General features: G+C 36.0%; 3 protein-coding genes across 6 annotated transcripts; 2 read left to right on the top strand and 1 right to left on the bottom strand.

The window, feature by feature from the left end:
• Nucleotides 1–263: 263 nt before the first annotated feature.
• LOC124630233 (akirin-like) lies at nucleotides 264–8,621 on the top strand. Of its 2 annotated transcripts, XM_047164002.1 has the most exons (5): nucleotides 265–706; nucleotides 3,211–3,395; nucleotides 4,701–4,826; nucleotides 6,913–6,997; nucleotides 7,431–8,621. In XM_047164002.1, exons 1-5 carry the CDS (start codon nucleotides 526–528, stop codon nucleotides 7,439–7,441), a joined length of 588 nt encoding a protein of 195 aa, XP_047019958.1. In that variant the 5' UTR covers nucleotides 265–525; the 3' UTR covers nucleotides 7,442–8,621. The 2 variants fall into 2 exon arrangements, 1 of the variants encoding a protein (XP_047019958.1); XR_006984402.1 differs by lacking the exon at nucleotides 7,431–8,621 and having other exon boundaries at nucleotides 264–706; nucleotides 4,701–4,902; nucleotides 6,265–6,989.
• A 1,115-nt stretch (nucleotides 8,622–9,736) lies between these two features.
• Nucleotides 9,737–13,383, top strand: LOC124630706 (glucose-induced degradation protein 8 homolog). 3 transcript variants are annotated; one of them, XM_047164685.1, is made up of 5 exons: nucleotides 9,737–9,988; nucleotides 11,294–11,490; nucleotides 11,893–12,090; nucleotides 12,305–12,477; nucleotides 12,908–13,383. In XM_047164685.1, exons 1-5 carry the CDS (start codon nucleotides 9,859–9,861, stop codon nucleotides 12,924–12,926), a joined length of 717 nt encoding a protein of 238 aa, XP_047020641.1. In that variant the 5' UTR covers nucleotides 9,737–9,858; the 3' UTR covers nucleotides 12,927–13,383. The 3 variants fall into 3 exon arrangements, with proteins under 3 accessions (XP_047020641.1, XP_047020640.1, XP_047020642.1); XM_047164684.1 differs by having other exon boundaries at nucleotides 12,891–13,383; XM_047164686.1 differs by lacking the exon at nucleotides 12,908–13,383 and having other exon boundaries at nucleotides 12,305–12,481.
• Nucleotides 13,371–16,937, bottom strand: LOC124630705 (nucleoporin Nup35). Its single transcript, XM_047164683.1, has 4 exons — nucleotides 16,633–16,937; nucleotides 15,640–16,098; nucleotides 14,487–14,667; nucleotides 13,371–14,218 (listed from the first exon to the last, which is right to left on the bottom strand). The coding sequence occupies exons 1-4, from the start codon at nucleotides 16,784–16,786 to the stop codon at nucleotides 14,113–14,115; spliced, it is 900 nt and encodes a 299-aa protein (XP_047020639.1). The 5' UTR covers nucleotides 16,787–16,937; the 3' UTR covers nucleotides 13,371–14,112.
• Between the last annotated feature and the right edge of the window lie 713 nt (nucleotides 16,938–17,650).

The raw sequence follows: 17,650 nt of genomic DNA, 5'->3' as shown, positions 1-17,650 counted from the left end.
GGAAGAAAAGACGTGATTATGGGTGTTTTACTGAGTTGTAGGAGTTGCAAAACAAAATAAATTACTTTTTATGATTTTAATTGATTCATGTAACATAAAATCAAATCAAAATAAGTCCCATGGAAAGGAATTTATTCCATATTTCTTCAACTGCAGTGGTAGAAGATAAAAATTGTAAACGAGTGAATGAACATTGAATGAAGTACATTGTCTATGCATGAAATTTTCTCAATGTTGGTCAACTTGTGTATAACAACAAAATGTCAAAATAAAATTGAATTGAGTGAAAAGTGTTCGCTGCCGGATTTTATTTGGAAGTGAGAGAATCGGAGAGCGTCAAATAATCTTTAATATTTATAGAAATCCTTTAAGAAATTAATTTAGAAATAACTGTATTTAAATTGTAGTGCTTCCGTTCTTTAAGTTTTAATATTATTTTCGATTTTTGCTTAGTTAGTGACAAAGACAGGAATTCCAAACATAGTATCGGATAGGTAGAGGACATTCGCTGGGCGTAAAAAGAAAATGGCGTGTGCTACTCTCAAAAGAAATTTGGACTGGGAGTCCATGGCGCAAATGCCTGCTAAAAGGCGAAGGTGCTCACCATTTGCAGCCAGCTCTAGCTCAAGTCCTGGAATTAAAGTTTCTGAGAGCAGACCTTCGTCATTTGGAGAATCCGTTATTGCACCTGTGAAACTGACCCCAGGTTTGTTTATTTTTTTATTATGTCTTTTGGAATGTGATGAAGCGTTGCTACATTTTAAGGTTTATTGAAATAATAGGCATTGATCATTGATTTGTATATTTAATCAGCTGTATTATCTAACGCCATTGTTTCCACTGCATCGTGAATATTTTTATCGCGTTAGAGCGAGATGAGTGATGCATGAAGACCGTTGCGTGGATTTTTTCATGTCCTTTTGTTGGTTTTTGTGTCCGATGCCCAGCTTCGAAGTCTTTGTAATATAAATTGTGGGTCGGTTTCTACTATACCCCTACTTTTTATATTACATGCAAGTTCTTCTGACATAAATATTGCTTTATCAGTCGAAATATGGCCAGTACCTACGCGAAGTCTGAATTTAATACGTTTCAGCACATTACTAATTAACTGGATGACTGGACATTTTACACAAAGCTATTAAATGTCTATGTGGTATTTTTACATATAATTTTACATGAATATAACATATTGATTTCAAAAAATATTTTGTGCATTAGTCTCTGTATGGATATTGAATACCAAGATTTTTTTTCTGTTACAAAAATGGTATACAGGCTCTTAAAGAATTATGTCTATGATAATAATCTTGCATGAAGATTGGGATTATGAAGGTTTTGCAGACATTGATTGCAGATAATGTTGTGTATAAAATTAACAGCTGGTTTCTGTTTTTTACATAACAACACTTTTTCATATTTAAATACCCAGGATAGATCAAAAATAAACAAGTACCTAAGTAAATAACATACTTAATTAGATGATCTGTTAATATTTATGTATATTAAGTTTTTGTAAGGTGCATATGTAACAAACAAGATAATTGCGTAAATCTTATTTTTCCTTGATCAAGTTTTTTGTAGAACTCTAAGTTTTTCTAGAAAACATGCAAATACCAAAGACTAATAAAAGAAAAAACCGGCCAAGTGCGAGTCGGACTCGTGCACGAAGGGTTCCGTAAATTACAGTTAAATCAACCTATCTCAAAAACTATAAGAGATACTTTGATCAAACCAAAAATCGTTGAAAGAGTTAATTAGCATGCATCACCTCTATTTTTTTTAGAATTTTATACCCCGTAGTTATAAAAATAGAGGGGGGGGACATACTTTTTACGACTTTGAGAGCTGATATCTCAAAAACCGTTCACTTTAAGAAAAATGTTTTTTAGAAAACTTTATATCATTTTAAAAGACCTTTCCATTGATACCCCACACGGGTATGTACATCGAAAAAAAAAATTTCATCCCTCAGTTACATGTATGGGGGGCCCCACCCCCAATTCTTTTTTTTACTATTTAGTGTCATATTTTTGTAGCGGTTCATACAACACATATTCCCATCAAATTTCATCACTGTAGTACTTATAGTTTCCGAGTAAATCGGCTGTGACAGACGGACAGACGGACATGACGAAACTATAAGGGTTCCGTTTTTGCCATTTTGGCTACGGAACCCTAAAAAAGCATACATTATTGCTATTGTAATATAACCTTATTAATCATTATGCATAAAAACTACTTCAAATGTAAGGTTGCATGTATTCCTAAGGTCATACAGTTTGTAAACACAATATTTATAGTGCTCATTATTTATTCAAGTTTTATCCAGTAATTTTTTGCCATGAACAATAAATGGTATTGCTTAGTTTATAGTTCGGCCATTCAGAGAATGCGTTCCTGACACGTCGCGATTGAACTGACGACGTAACTTTGCAATGGCGTTGCAGTTACGATAAAAATATTTTTGCTGGTTGTTTACCGTTTTAACAATTGAGGAGCATTAAAACAACATTATTATATCAATAATCAATGAATGTTATTACGTCGTCAGTTCAATCGCGACGTGTCAGGAACGCATTCTCTGAATGGCCGAACTATAGTAATAGCAGTTATAAATGAAACAAGACTTCTTCATCTTTTAACACTGACCTTTTTTGTGCATGTGGTGATTAGCACTTATTGAAGATTCATCTGACATTTCAATATTAAAAGTAATCTGAATATTCTATTTTTTAAAACCTGAATAAAATACAAATGGTTTATTAGTGTTTCGTACTGAAACAGCCCATTTACTTTTATGGAATTGCAAGAAAATAAGAAATAGCAGATTTTCGTCCATTATTTAAATAACATAAAAATAAACTGCCTCATTACTAAGATTTATTGAATTCTCTGCTCTCATGTTATTCATACTACTTTATAGCCATTACTTACTTTTCATGAACATTTATGCTTTGCACAAACAGGTCACCCACCACAGCCTAGGTCACAAAATGTAGTAAATGGCATCTGTGACATAGTGTCTGTGTCACACTGCCAGTGATAGCCCATCTAGATCTTCATTTGTTCAGTACCAGAAGATGTGAATCCTAACAGGCATCATTAGCTTGTTAGTGGCCTTATGTGCCTTACCCAACACTTAAAACCAATACACAGCTATGAACAACTTTGAATTCACTCCATAACTCCATATTCTTGTATCTTCAGAGCGCATGGCACAGGAGATATGTGACGAGATCAAGCGTCTGCAGCGTCGTCGCCAACTGCGTCTGACTAACGCGGCGGCCTCTTGTTCCTCGTCCAGCGGCTCCGAGGGCGATTGCTCGCCGCCGCATCGCTCCACACACAACACACAGAAGGTGCACCACCGTGCCCTCTTCACTTTCAAACAGGTACTGTTAAAACTGATTGATAATAACTTTTCTTACAAATGATGGGTCATATTTTGCAGTTTCTTCATCAAAAGTAAAAGTCAAAGTAATGTCTAAAGTAAAAGTAATGGTCAAATTCGTTTTTTCAAGGCTAAATCGACAGCAAAACTAATAGAAAAAAATAATTTGACTGTTAATTTTACTTTAGACATTACTTTGACTTTTACTTTGGCTTTTACTTTTGATGAAGAAACTGGCTGTAAGAATTTAGACAAGATGTGGGTTAGATATTAACTGGTAGTCCTTATGATAATGGAGTTCTAGCCTGTCTGGGTAATTGGGTTTAGGGAAACAGATAGGCAGTCCTCATTTTAGACACTGGTGCTCAGCTGCATTCTGTTAGACTGAGAGCAGACCCATAATATCGTTGGGGAAATACTAGGATGTTATGTACAAAATTACATTAAATATGCGTCGAGATTTTACCTAATTTCAGCAAAATTATACTTATGTTGGTGTTTATTATCATAGTTAGCATGTTTTTGTAGTTGTGCATGAAAATGACACATGAATATTTCAGTACCAAATCAGATAAAGAAAGCAAAAATTATGCAGTTTACACACAATTTTCAATTACAATGGGCATTGTGTATAAACATGTGGAATATTTCTACTTCTTTGGCAACCTAACGGCCCTTCCGTGTTTGACTAATAAATTAAATTGCTAATTCGTATTCACGAAAATTAACTTTATAACAAGACAAGAGTAAACACTTTCTAAGTCATTTCCTTCCTCAAATGACATTGTGTTTTTGTGATCACCATAGAGAAAGAGATAAGGCCTCTTTTTTCACCAACCTGTGTTGGGCCGTGTTTCAAGTCTCACGAAACAGGGGCTACAAAACATGCCAGTTAATTAGAATTTTCTAATTTCACATCTTCCAAAAATAAACGTCACAGATGTAGATGTCCATTGACGGGTTCGATCGATTCGTTTTGCTTGCAGTCGAAACTTTTCAGTTTATAAAAGGCTTATGACCAAAAGCTAGCATTAGCATTTTACCGGAACTGGACATACATGAGTTTTTCCGACTTCCAAAAACGGGGTTAGTTCTCTATTCATCTTTGTTATGTACCCTGTGTCTGCGCAAATGCTTGTGCACTATAATTATGTCCTGTGCAGTTGGCTAATATCTTTACATGAGAACAGCCATATATAGCCATATATTCGGATAGGAGGACATCATCATCATGTAATATAACCTATATTGCGTCACTCAACTGGACACAAAGCTTCAAATCTGTTAACCTGTCTTCTCTGTCCAGGTGCGCATGATCTGCGAGCGAATGCTCCGCGAGCAAGAAGTGGCTCTGCGCTCCGAGTACGAGTCGGCGCTCAGCACCAAGCTGGCTGAACAGTACGAGGCCTTCGTGCGCTTCAATCTTGACCAGGTACTGCCATTGTAGCTTAAATATTGCACCTTTTTGTCTATGTAGTAAAGGAATAAATAGTTTATGTGCTACAACTATAGTTCGGCCATTCAGAGAATGCGTTCCTGACACGTCGCGATTGAACTGACGACGTAACTACATTCATTGATTACACTAGTTTACAAAATCAAACTTTTTGCCTGTTGCCGTGGATTTAATGGCTGGTAACATTCACTTATGTTTAGTTTTTATTAATTACACCCGCAAAAATTTTTTTGTAGCTCGACTTTACTTGTTATTGACTTTCTCTTTTCTGAACCTTTTTCAGTCGCTGAAGTACGTATTTTATTGTAATTATACAAATATGTGAAGTTTTTACAACACGAGTAGTTCAAGGAGGCGTTGTTTGAACAATCCAAACCATGTTTGTTACTTATGTGGAGAATATGTGTTTGAGAAGAGTAGAAATGTCATCAGAGACGCTTAAAAATACTTATTTTTTATATTTTGGAATGTTGTTAGATAAAAATGACAAATCTTGGGCTCCTGATTGTGTTTGTAAATCGTGCGTTGAATATTTAAGATTATGGAAAAGTGGTAAAAGAAGTACTTTTCAACTTAAAACACCAACTATTTGGAAAGAATCGAAAAATCATCTCGACGGCTCTTACTTTTGCAGCGTGAACATAAACAGCTTAAACACCAAAAATCGAGCTAAATGGCAAAACCGAAGTAGAACATGTGTTTAGCGAAGAGTGTAGCATTCACCTGAACTTTCAGAGAATAAAAATTATATTGAATTTTGAAAAATTATAATGAAAATTATGTTGAACTTGTCGAAGACCTGCTTTTACAAATAAGAGGTATGGGATGCAATTTGAGCATAAAGTCACTTCCTCTTCAGTCATCTGGACAGATTTCCAGAAAATTTAGGAGATATGAGCGAAGAGCAGGGGAGAACGTATGCATCAAGATTAACGTGTCATGGAAGAACGTTATCAGGGTTTCTGGGATGTAAATATGATGTCTGACTATTGCTGGTCTCTGATACGCCATTTCCCAAAGTCTACACATAAGAGAAGAGCTTTAAAGCCAAGTTTTTTGGAACTTAACAATTAATATAATTTTTAAACAAATATTCTTTAAGGTAAATCCACGTTTTTTCTCTTTAAACCGCACTTAGCTGAATCTCAAAAACTAGAGCTGATAAAAAAAAACTACTAATAGTTTTAAATATGGTTAAATATGAGTAGTCAACAACAGCTTAAAAAATCCCGGCAACAAATGTACTGTAAACTAGTGTTATTGATATAATAATGTTGTTTTAATGCTCCTCAATTGTTAAAACGGTAAACAACCAGCAAAAATATTTTTATCGTAACTGCAACGCCATTGCAAAGTTACGTCGTCAGTTCAATCGCGACGTGTCAGGAACGCATTCTCTGAATGGCCGAACTATAATATGTATCATGTCAAAAAAATCGGATTCATTACAACTTAAGAATATAAGCTCAACTATCTTCAAAATTACAACTTCTCATAAGGTTCTCAATAACTTTATTTTCTAGTGTTTTATCTCTAAGAAACTTCTTTAGGGAAAACAGACATGCAAATAAAGATTACTAATATAAAAACCGTTAATTACCATTACATGCGGTAATTAAAGAAATACACAAGCATGTTTAGGTAAATGATGATAATATTATATCTCGCGTATGTAAATGCGATAAAATAGGTAATGTCATTATCTAGTAGCAAATTCGATTGTTTAGACGTTATTTTGAAACAATATCAGTAACGGACGCGTATTGATAACATTGAGCTAGCTTTCACACGCTTCTTATCAATTTGAATAGACCACAGAAATCGATACCGAAATTACACCTCCCTATAAAATATTACCTGGCATGCCTCCTTTGCAATTTTTTTTTTACAATTAAAAGAAATAATTACAATTGAAAAAAATATTGTGAAATTTGCAGCCGTTTCGCAACTAAGTAACTTACTGTCTTTATAATGGCATATTTCAAAAGTATTGCAACACCAAGATTTTTTTTTATATGTTCCACAACGAAAAATGATCTGACAAATAAAATGTCGTCAACAGGTGCAGCGCCGACCCCCGCCCGCGACTTGCATGCCCCTTGGCATGGACGCCGAACACCACATGCACCAGGACCTTGTCCCCAGCTGTGAGTATATGACAGAACTTTTTTGTGTCACAACCTCCTTGACTAAGATTGATTAGCTGTGGTTGGGAAACTTTTTAAAGTTTTTTTTTTATTATTTTGCTACTCCTTGTTCTGGTAATATTGTTGATTGTTTTTATAAGACTGTTGTGTGCAGATTCCATTATTAGGTACGCGGTACCAGTGGGTACTTCTGCTCGGAATTTACTTGTGTGAAACAATTGGGTTTAGCGAGAAATATGCCAAGTTATTGTTTTGCTAATGTGTATGTTAACCAAAATTTTTGTAAAGCACTAGAGTTGAGGCGGCACAAAATATCACGATGTCAACTTTATTCGCGTCTCTTGTGAAATTGCTAACTCATGTTGACACAGTTGCACAGTGCAGGTGGTGCAATAATTTATTAGAATCTAACATTATATTTGTCTATTTTCAGATCTGTCCTAATGACAACGGAGTCGGCATTGCGGTATAATACTGCATCTATATCAAGACAAACATATTTTGGTATATGTGAATATTATATGCGGGAGTAAAGTATCCTAATGAATCAAGACATTGTGATTGCTAGTGGAATCTGACGCTGGTTAATATTGCGAAACATTTTTACTAAACGTACAGTATTATTGTACATCAATAAATGCAGTTATTTCCCACCACAGTTAAGTTTTCTCAGTTCAAAGTTGTCCAATAGCCTTAGCGTCGCAATATTGTCCGCGTGAGATTCCACGGTTTAGTTCATGCCACATACACATAATTAGCTTTTAATGCTTTAGGTAAGGTACGCTGGATAATTGTGTTCATAGACTGAGGATCGACGAGACGAGCTACGTACGGCCGGACACGACACTCAGCCCTGGCTAGTGTTCGTAACAGAAAACGGGTTTGTTAACAGAATTATGTCTATTAAACAGATACGGATGACAAGTATACACTTGTATTTTGTATATTTTCTAAAGTAACATTACGGAACCTGTAGTAACATATAATCTACACAAATAATAAATTCACGAAGAGTGCCTCTTTAATCATTGTCCTCAAAAGTGCGAATTAGTTAGCCATAATTATTTTTGATTGATGATTATTTTTACTGTACTTTTCTTTATAGTGTTGTCGAATTATAGTTGTAGTTCGTAAATTATATTTAATTTGATTGTATAGGGCTCGGCAGATGCCAGCCCATAGCTCTACTTGAGAGACGGCTCTTGTATCAGACAGTTCGGGATCCCTTTAGTACTATTTAAAATGTATTCTTATCTATAACGGCGATCTAGCCAATATTTAACTACTACTGAACTTATTTCCTCGAAATTAACTCACTGATACATGGCTTTTAGAGAATGATTAATTAGCTTTATTTAAATTTTTAAGTTATTTTTTTTCTCAATAATGTATTTTGAATGATACTGCGTCGCTGTCGACGAACACTGCACTCGACGAAACATTATTGGGTTTGTTTTATAATAATTGTTTAGTTGTAACTTTTTATTGAATACAAAAAACGATATTTGTTACCAAGCATTATTCAATAAAAAATAGGATAGGACTTTTTTTAAATTGTATTATCAGCTCTTTATTGTAGGTTATTGGCGATTAAGAACTGAAAATAAATTAGCTAAACACCCATCATCGGATTTTCATTTCTTTTTGTCCTCAAACCTAATCCATGTATCCTACAGAAACCATTGTAAGGGTCAATTCCCACTGAAAGAGCAGCGGCCGGCAGCGGCCGTAATTGCAAGGGATTGAGCGCGAGCGCGGCGGGCCGCGCGGCGCCGCACCGCGCCGCGCTCTTACATTTTCCGTGCTCTTAGGGTCAAATCCCACTGAAAGAGCAGCGGCCGTAAGAGCACGGAAAATGTAAGAGCGCGGCGCCGCGCGGCCCGCCGCGCTCGCGCTCAATCCCTTGCAATTACGGCCGCTGCCGGCCGCTGCCGGCCGCTGCTCTTTCAGTGGGAATTGACCCTTACGGCCGCTGCCGGCCGCTGCTCTGTCAGTGGGAATTGACCCTAAATCGTACAGACGCAGTCACTCCGACATGTAATTTTAGCAATGAGTATTGGACGGGTAAGGCAATAATTAGATATTTGAGTTGCAAGTGGATTAGTTAATTTAAGACCCCCAACATAACGTACTCCTATACTTCTTCGCTGATAAGTTGGACTGCTATGGCTGTCTGTGGCACCGTAGCTCCTAAACCGATTAATGAATGAGGTTTTTTAGAAATAAGGTAAAATCTGGTTACTAAATGCCCTAGAATCTTTATTTCGTTGCACACTATTAAAAAATATGTGCCCTCAATCCAAATGCACACATTCAGAACTTATTACCTCACCCTGGTGGGGTGGCTTAGCGATAATTTGTGCCGAGACCTCAATATTGTATGTAAGCAGAGGAAAGTAATGCCTATGTTCAAGGTTTTCAAATGAAAGAATACTATTCCTAGCTAAACGTAGACATAATAAACTTTAATTTGCGCTAACGAGCTATTGATCATTTCAGGCTATTTTTAGGAAACCTTAAGAAAAAATCATATCATTTTATGGGCTGTATTTTTTTTTATCAGCTTCAGTATAGTGTCGTTATCATCCTTTTCCCTATAATAATAAGAAATATTTTACAGGGCTTGCTTGCAACGCAACGAAAGACACAATTATTTGCATTTTTCTTTGATTTTGTCTGGTATCAATAATGTTACCTAATAAAAAAATACAAATCTACCCCATTCACTCGAATTTCCAAGTCATTCATTCTTTGAACGATTTATTTTGTCATTGTCATTTGTATTCCAAAGGTGTTATTGAAAATATTTTCATTTATAATATCTTTAATTCCTCTTTGTGCGCTCTTGATAAGTTTACATAATGAGTTTCGACATGGCAGTGACTGGCCAAGAAAAGGAAGAACGAAAATACTATGATCGCAATAAAAACGACGATTTGCAGATCTCCAGAACAGATATGAATATGTTGATAATGAATTATTTGGTAACAGGTAACTTAAAAACGTAAAGATACATTGGTTCTCGTATTTGTGTTACTATTTCTTCAATGATCACGCAGTATACTGTAAAATGTTTTTGCTTAACGAAGGCAATCCCAAGGTGCATATTTCGCAACAAAGAAAATACCACGACACGACCTTTTTGTAAATAAACTATCAAAAGAATCACAGTCGATTCTTGATATGGTTATTTGGTTTCTCTTTTACAGTATATGGTTAAGATAAGGCATGACTAAAATTAAACTAAAATTATTGTGACAGTTTGAGACAAATAAACATTTTTCATTTTTCATTTTCATGACTTTGTACAAAATACTATGATTACAAACATAACGTCTATTTACTCATGGCTCTGTTGATTAATACTTCCTGTAAAAAAATAGATCAAAATTGCTCATAATACCACTGCCTATGTCTAGTAACATTGATATCCAAATTTATATTAAAATTATCCATTAGTAAAGTGATGGTTGCTTATCAAGAACAAGTAAATTGGACTGCTGATAAACTTTGTTCTCTGATTGCAACATTATCAACAAAAAAACTACAACTATTACTTACTTTTAATATTCTTTTGGTAATTAACATGGAAAGCAATACACATAACGGCATGCTAGGGTGACTGGTAATTAGTGACTGATACTTGACTTGCACATGTGGTTCTACCCATTTTCTATTAGTTTTAACACAATAAAATTGAACTCGATGTTTGTTTCGACTGTTATATTGTAACCATATTTTAAGCAAATATATAAATTCTAATTTGCTATTATGATTAAGCAGAGAATAAAAAATGTTTCTTTAGGAATCATAAAGAATCATGTGTTCAAGTATCGGTGAATAATTACCAGGCACCCTACATATTGTCAATTAATAGCTACTTACCCTGAATCAGACACTAAATAAGAATTATGCATTATCATCAATAAAAGTACAGCACCAATACTACAACCACCTCTACAATAATTTTGAAGGATCCTACTTCAAAATTTTGAACAGTGTTATTGCTGACAAAAGTATATATATATTGTCCGAGCCTTTTTCCCAAACTATGTTGGGGTCGGCTTCCAGTCTAACCGGATTCAGCTGAGTACCAGTGCTTTACAAGAAGCGACTGCCTATCTGACCTCCTCAACCCAGTTATCCGGGCAACCCGATACCCCGATACTTCATAATTTTGAAGGATCCTACTTCAAAATTTTGAACAGTGTTATTGCTGATAAAAGTAATTTGCTGGAACAATTAGAACAATAATATTTACAAGCAAACAAAACCTGAACCTTGTCAACATTCCAGAGGGGTTCAAGGAGGCAGCTATAAAGTTCCAACAGGAGGCCGGACTCCAAGAACCGGCTCTCTGCAGCTCACTGGACGAGAGGATCATGATCCGTGAAGCAGTGCAGACCGGCCGCATACCTGATGCCATCGCTATGGTCAACGCTCTTCACCCAGAGTTGTTGGACAATGATAGATACCTGTACTTTCATTTGCAGGTAATAACATTTATTCATTGACTATTAATTTCAGTATTTTTATACCATGACAACTTCAGAGAAACTATGGTGAAGCCTTCAAGTTTACCTATAACATTAATAGCTTTTTGTTTTAAAACAACTGTTGACTATGGGAAAATTTGTAGTATATAGTTTTTTTCTTGAGAGAATAATTCTCTCAACGAAAAATTATTGATATTCATGTGGTTGGTGGGTTCTTCATGACATGAAACTGTTTTTGTGCATACATATTTTGAAAACAGGTCCAGGCAGTTGGACAGGAAAATACACTGATGATGTCACTGTCTGCAGATCTATTCTCTATTCCATAATATAACGTCTTTTGAAATGCCAGATTTTACTTTCAACATCAATACCTACTCATCTTATGACTTCTAACAGCAACTTCAACTCTTGGAGCTGATCCGCGCGGGGCGAGCGGAGGAGGCTCTTGCATTCGCCAGCGCGACCCTTGCAGAGGCTGGGGCTAACGACCCTAACGCGTTGACTGAGCTGGAGCGATCGCTGGCGCTGCTCGCCTTCCCAGACCCTCACGCGTCACCCTTCGCCGATCTCTTGCTGCCTTCGCATAGTCAAAAGGTATGGATGTATATGTATGACTTTTCTCAGCATTTGTTTCACAAAGGCTCTCAATTTTCTTGTAAATCGGAAAATGATTGTTAAAGAAATGAAGTCAGCTTGTTTCGAAACACAATGAAGCAAACTATTACACGTCTCTTAATAAAAATTGTATAATTTCTTAACGAAATTTTTACCCTTGTACAAACTACTTTTACCACCAATTTCGTAACAGATCGCAAGTGAACTCAATGCTGCGATACTCAAGATGGAAAACCAAGAGTACACAAATCCGAAGCTGTGCAGCCTGCTGCGCATGATCCTGTGGTCGCAGAGCGAGCTCGACAAGCACAACATCAAGTACCCCAAGATGACAGACCTCGCCAACGCCACCATAGAGAAGCCAAAGTAATACTAACTTATTCATGTTACCTCCACGCTTATGGTGTCCTTCAATCCATCGTCATAGGCAACCAGTGTTGTATTATGTTTGTTTTTAAATATTTAATTACTAAAATTATATTTTAGGATGTTTTTAATTTATGATGCTGTGTTAGTAGTCAATAGTTTATTCAATTTTGATCTAGGATAGTATGCTATGAAATGTATTGGAGAGAAACTCCGCCTATTATGTTCTCCCATCATTTAAAATATAAAAAAACTTAAATGTTAACAAATGTACTTAGAGATTCTGTCATTGTAGAAGTTTATTAATCATAAAATGGATTTAATGGCACAAAATAAGCAAATTGTCATAGATATGTTAAGAAAATTGAATTAATTTAAATTGAAATTACCCAGAAGGAATTAATGTATTGTAGAAATTGGACAATTTTAGGCATGGCCGGAGACTGTGATCTGCTGCTTCCCCGCTGATGACCACAACGGAATAAAACAGGACAATTGGACTGTAAGACATTACTACTAGCATTTTTATCAATCTTAATATATTTCGGGTATGCATCTCGTTTTACGGGTCAGACGAAAATAAAACTAATATTTATGATGCTAGGTTAATCGTAAAATTATATTTTAACTCTTTCTAGGATGATTAAGATATTATATAGATTTCATTGTTTCACTTGTGTGTTTCTGAACAATCTATCACAGCACACGGATCCACATCGACGTTCAGTTCAGTTGGCGGGTACAACCATCGTATCATAGTGTCGCTCAGTTACCTCCACTTACAACTTTGCATATGTAAAAGTTTTACGGACGACCATCATTTAACATCCATGATAAAAAAATCTCTGTAATTTAAGTATTTTATATGTAATATTTAGAAATAAAAATATTAATTATTAAGAAATATCAAAGTTATTTTATTACCTGCATAATACAACCGACTTCATTCAATATCATTAATTAAATATTCACATAATTTTCAATAAGTAGTAGTTTGATAAAAGAATTCTATTCTTTTATGTTGTGCTCAGTCAACGACAGTCAAGTTATTATCTTACAAATCTATTTTTATGAATATCTTGCCTTACATTATTTCAAGAGAATACACAAATGTTTGAGATCTACTTCCAGCCCTGATGGCACTGCAAGTATATAGGATTCAACATTTGCGCCGGGTATATAATATGATTACACATGGTATGGTTTACATTAATTCTATAAATATGAAAAGGCTGTACATGCACTTGAAACAAGATAATATGAATGAAGAAGTGGTGTTCTTCTTCTACTTTCTTGATATACTGTCTACTACACAGGATTATTTTGTCCATATAAGTACAAAGTGACTTAACTAATCCATTACCATATCACACAAAACTTAGATTCTAACATTATCGGAAACTAGGCACCTGTCGCTGACTATACAAACTCAGTCTACATTTCATTACAATGGAAAAACTCGTGATTATAATTCAAATAAATTTGCGATTGATGCACGTGTTCGAGCATGGTGAAAAAGTCTCTATTTCGGTTACGTAGCCGTGACACATATGGTACGCGGTTCAGTACTCGAGGCGCTTGCTTCAGTTTGCGATATATCGGACTGAAGCGACGCGCCAAGGCGCAAGGTTTTCGTCACCAACCCAGCACGTAGTCTAAGGCTTTTGAGATAAGGCCGCTCGAGCGTTGGGGGACAGGCGCGTTGGCTATGGGTGTCGGGCAGAGGGAGCGGACGCCGGTCCTGTAATTCGGAAAAAGATGTTAAGTTCCCAAGTTAAATTTATGGTGAATGAATTGCGTAGTGAGTGTCAGTGAGCTGCCTGCTGCTGAGTTGATAGATACCAGTTTTGTAGGTCTACTGATATCTAATCTCTTTAACCCACTTACTATTACCTATGATAAGCTTTTATAAGACAGCAAATCTGATAGTTTCTGCCATAGACCAAACAAAGAGGGCCTCAGCATCATAAAATTGTGCGCCCAGTTGCTTTGTGTAGGATATTATTTACCTGTCAGGCGACGTTATCCCGGGAGTGGTAACCCCAATCCTGGGCGGCTCCTTACACTCGACGACGCCGACCATGACGCCGGGCAGCACCTGGCGGCCGCTGAGCGACATGGCGCGCTCCTTCTCCGCGCGCGTCGCGTAGCGCACGTGCGCCCAGTTGCCTTGCGTCGGGTATTGTTTGTCTGGAACAATAGATGACATCAACTGAGGTGCTGGTTAGATGTGTGACTATTGTTAACACGTTCGCGTGAGCAACGTCTTACAACGTCGTATGAAAAGGTGCAACGTCGTACGACGGCCTCTAGATTGTCATATTTATTTTGACGGACCATGTCAGACCTATGTGGTGGCGACAACGTTTATAGACGTTGGACGTGAAATAACGTTGCGCCACATAACACAGATTATAAGACTACGTATAACGGCGGGACGTCTTAAGACTTGGTTTAATTTTGTATGGGAAAAGAGGTGCGCCACAGTACCAACATTTAAAAATGAGACTGCTCACGCGAACGTGTGACAGCACTTACAACAGTTTTTTAAATATAATATTTAAAAGTGGTCTTGCTTGGAGTTAGGCTACATGTACGGGCACCAGCAGGTCAACCATCCCGAATTTATCAAATTTTACCAATCAAATTTACCTTCCACTATTATGATAAAGATGAAAATGAGTTAAGGAAATTTGTCAGATTGAGGTAGGTTGATGCGCTCTCTTGTATACATCATAATGATGTATCTATGGCTGAGCCAAGAATTGCAATATGTCTGCGATAGGGTAGCTGATGCAGATTCTTAAACAGGCTAATTTTGTGTAGGCTGTTTGGCAAATTTTGCCACTGCAATATTGCATAGTCATGCTATTGCTTGCAATGTGTTGCAGCCACATATTGCATAAAATTGCAGCCAGTCAAGGAGTGCCTTAAGACATATGAGGTTCAAGGTCCAACTAGAAGTTCAGTATTTGTAAACAAAAGCATTAGAATGAAGGTGAATGTTTCCAAACAAAGCCTTGTTCACACAAACATAAGAGAGAACTATGATTGAATTCATTAGAATAAGTAAATGTTAATTTATGCAAACGCAAAATCCAATGAAGTGTAGGTAGCAAAATACAAATTCAAACTACTGAATGAACATGTAGAAAACCTTACCTAAAATAGCACCACAATTGCTGAATCTTGCTAAAACAGTATTAGCAGCGTTTGGCGGGAAACCGAATACAGTCACCCAGTACTCGTCATGATCCTGGCAGCCATCTTGCCACGGTGTCGCCATAGACTGATTATTTACTGAATTATTCAAATTGTTCCCAAAACCATTGTGGGAAACCGAATTATTGTTACCATAGAAACTATCTTGGAATAGGGATTTGTTTATAGTTGGTTCATTACTTTTTATGGTGTCAAATAGATCCTCTATGGGTGGTCCGTTAGGTTTGCTAGAATATGACATGTTGGCATTTGTTGATATATTAGAGTACATGTTAGGAGATGAAGGTATGTTGGGGTACATATTCTGTTGGTTGTAGAGTGCTTGCTGGTGCATGGAAATGTTCTGCCGATATGCCTTCTGATCTGGTGTTGATGTTTGCGTGGGACTAGTTGGAGAACCTGTGAAGAAGAGTTAGTTTTATTTTTCACAAGGAATTGTAAATAAATAATTTAGCTTTTTTGTAGTTGATTCAGTTAATACATAAATAATTTTGAGGTAATCTAGACTTTCTATTTATTTTCACTACCTCTTATGGATTAGCTTCTGCCTGCTGTTTTACCCCATCCTGAAGAAACTCCTTGGTGCACCAGGATAAAAAGTATCCTATCTATTATACTGATGTGTAACCTATATTACTACCAAGTTTCAACAAAATACGTAGAGCCATTTGCATCTGACGATATATCAATCATACAAACACATTCACCCAATTTCGCTTTTCTAAAATTGACGAGATTATTGTTGATGTTCAGTAGTTACAGACTTTCAAGTTATAAATATTATTAGAACAATAATATAAAACCGGAAACATTTGATTAACAACATTTTGATATTTGAAAGTGCTGTATGTCAAAGTAATCAAGAAAAGTCAGGGGTGAAGACAAATCAAAATTTTTGTGTTTTTCTTTTCAAATTAAAATTGTGTTACGTACCGAAAGCAAGACTTCTGCCTTTTGTAGGAGACAGACTGTTTGTTCGAGGAGTAGTCGGTGGATTTATTTCACCCAGAAGGAAAGGCGGCAAATATCCCACATTCGGGCTGTTAGAAGGAGAGTGTGTTGGACTACCCAAAGTCATTGGCTCCATTTTTGATAATAACTGCACACAACAATTTTCACTACAAATTCTTTCGAACTGAATAGCCGTTAATAATGTTATTTATCACTTTTTTTAAACGGCTGACACGCTTTCCTCTTTGACAGTAAAAAACAAAATTGACTCAAATTGACAATTTTACGGTAAAAGTCAAGTGTCAAAAGACCGGAAATAAACAAAACTCATCGACAATTGACGGTAGACATGGGCAAAATGTGTCATTGAAAAGAAAAGATAGATATGCATCTTTCAATCACTGGGATATGAATCACTCTTTCATATCTTTATATCAGTAGCTCAGTATAACTCAGTAGCTCGTTTAAACTCACAACTCGTGTGCGGCTCACTCATTCAAATAGATCATTCAGATATAGTGATAGGTTGGTTGTTGTTTGCATCTTTCTGATATATTGAGCGGTTGCGATTGAACAACTTTTTTCTAATTAAAAAATATACTATTCTTATGACTGTAGGTACAACCTACTTCTTTTATGTTAATTAGTTCAATGAATAGTCCTGTAATTAACATATTTACGCAGGACTTATTACAATTGTAAACTTATATATGTGAAAGTATTTGTAAATAAGTTGTTGGTGTGCCTAAATAAATAAATAAAATAAATAAATAAAAAAAATAAAATAAAAATAGTCAATCGCAATCTAGTATTGAGTATAAGCATTAGTTTAGTAAGTATTAGAAAATAAAAATAGAAATAGCCTTCTGATTTCCCTTCATACTTTACACAGGCTTAGGACTGTCTACCTACGAAATTATTTACGTGAAAATTAAATTTTAGTCCAAAATGTGTATTTCGAGCATAGATATAATATTACTAAACAAGATTGCGCACGCTC

Source organism: Helicoverpa zea, chromosome 5 (genome assembly GCF_022581195.2).
Source record: "Helicoverpa zea isolate HzStark_Cry1AcR chromosome 5, ilHelZeax1.1, whole genome shotgun sequence".
NCBI classification, from domain to species: domain Eukaryota; kingdom Metazoa; phylum Arthropoda; class Insecta; order Lepidoptera; family Noctuidae; genus Helicoverpa; species Helicoverpa zea.
Note: the sequence above shows the minus strand (reverse complement) of the source record. Positions and strands in the feature narration are given on the sequence as shown.

Bases quoted from the DNA above. Each gene is read 5' to 3' on its own strand.
- LOC124630233 (XM_047164002.1), top strand. From the start codon at position 526: ATGGCGTGTGCTACTCTCAAAAGAAATTTGGACTGGGAGTCCATGGCG. The intron at 3,396-4,700 runs GTACTGTTAAAA...TTCTCTGTCCAG, and splicing joins CCCTCTTCACTTTCAAACAG to GTGCGCATGATCTGCGAGCG. The intron at 4,827-6,912 runs GTACTGCCATTG...TGTCGTCAACAG, and splicing joins TGCGCTTCAATCTTGACCAG to GTGCAGCGCCGACCCCCGCC.
- LOC124630705 (XM_047164683.1), bottom strand. From the start codon at position 16,786: ATGGAGCCAATGACTTTGGGTAGTCCAACACACTCTCCTTCTAACAGC. The intron at 14,668-15,639 runs GTAAGGTTTTCT...CTATTGTTCCAG, and splicing joins CAATTGTGGTGCTATTTTAG to ACAAACAATACCCGACGCAA. The intron at 14,219-14,486 runs GTAAATAATATC...TCCGAATTACAG, and splicing joins GGGATAACGTCGCCTGACAG to GACCGGCGTCCGCTCCCTCT.
- LOC124630706 (XM_047164684.1), top strand. From the start codon at position 9,859: ATGAGTTTCGACATGGCAGTGACTGGCCAAGAAAAGGAAGAACGAAAA. The intron at 9,989-11,293 runs GTAACTTAAAAA...TCAACATTCCAG, and splicing joins AATGAATTATTTGGTAACAG to AGGGGTTCAAGGAGGCAGCT. The intron at 12,091-12,304 runs GTATGGATGTAT...ATTTCGTAACAG, and splicing joins TGCCTTCGCATAGTCAAAAG to ATCGCAAGTGAACTCAATGC.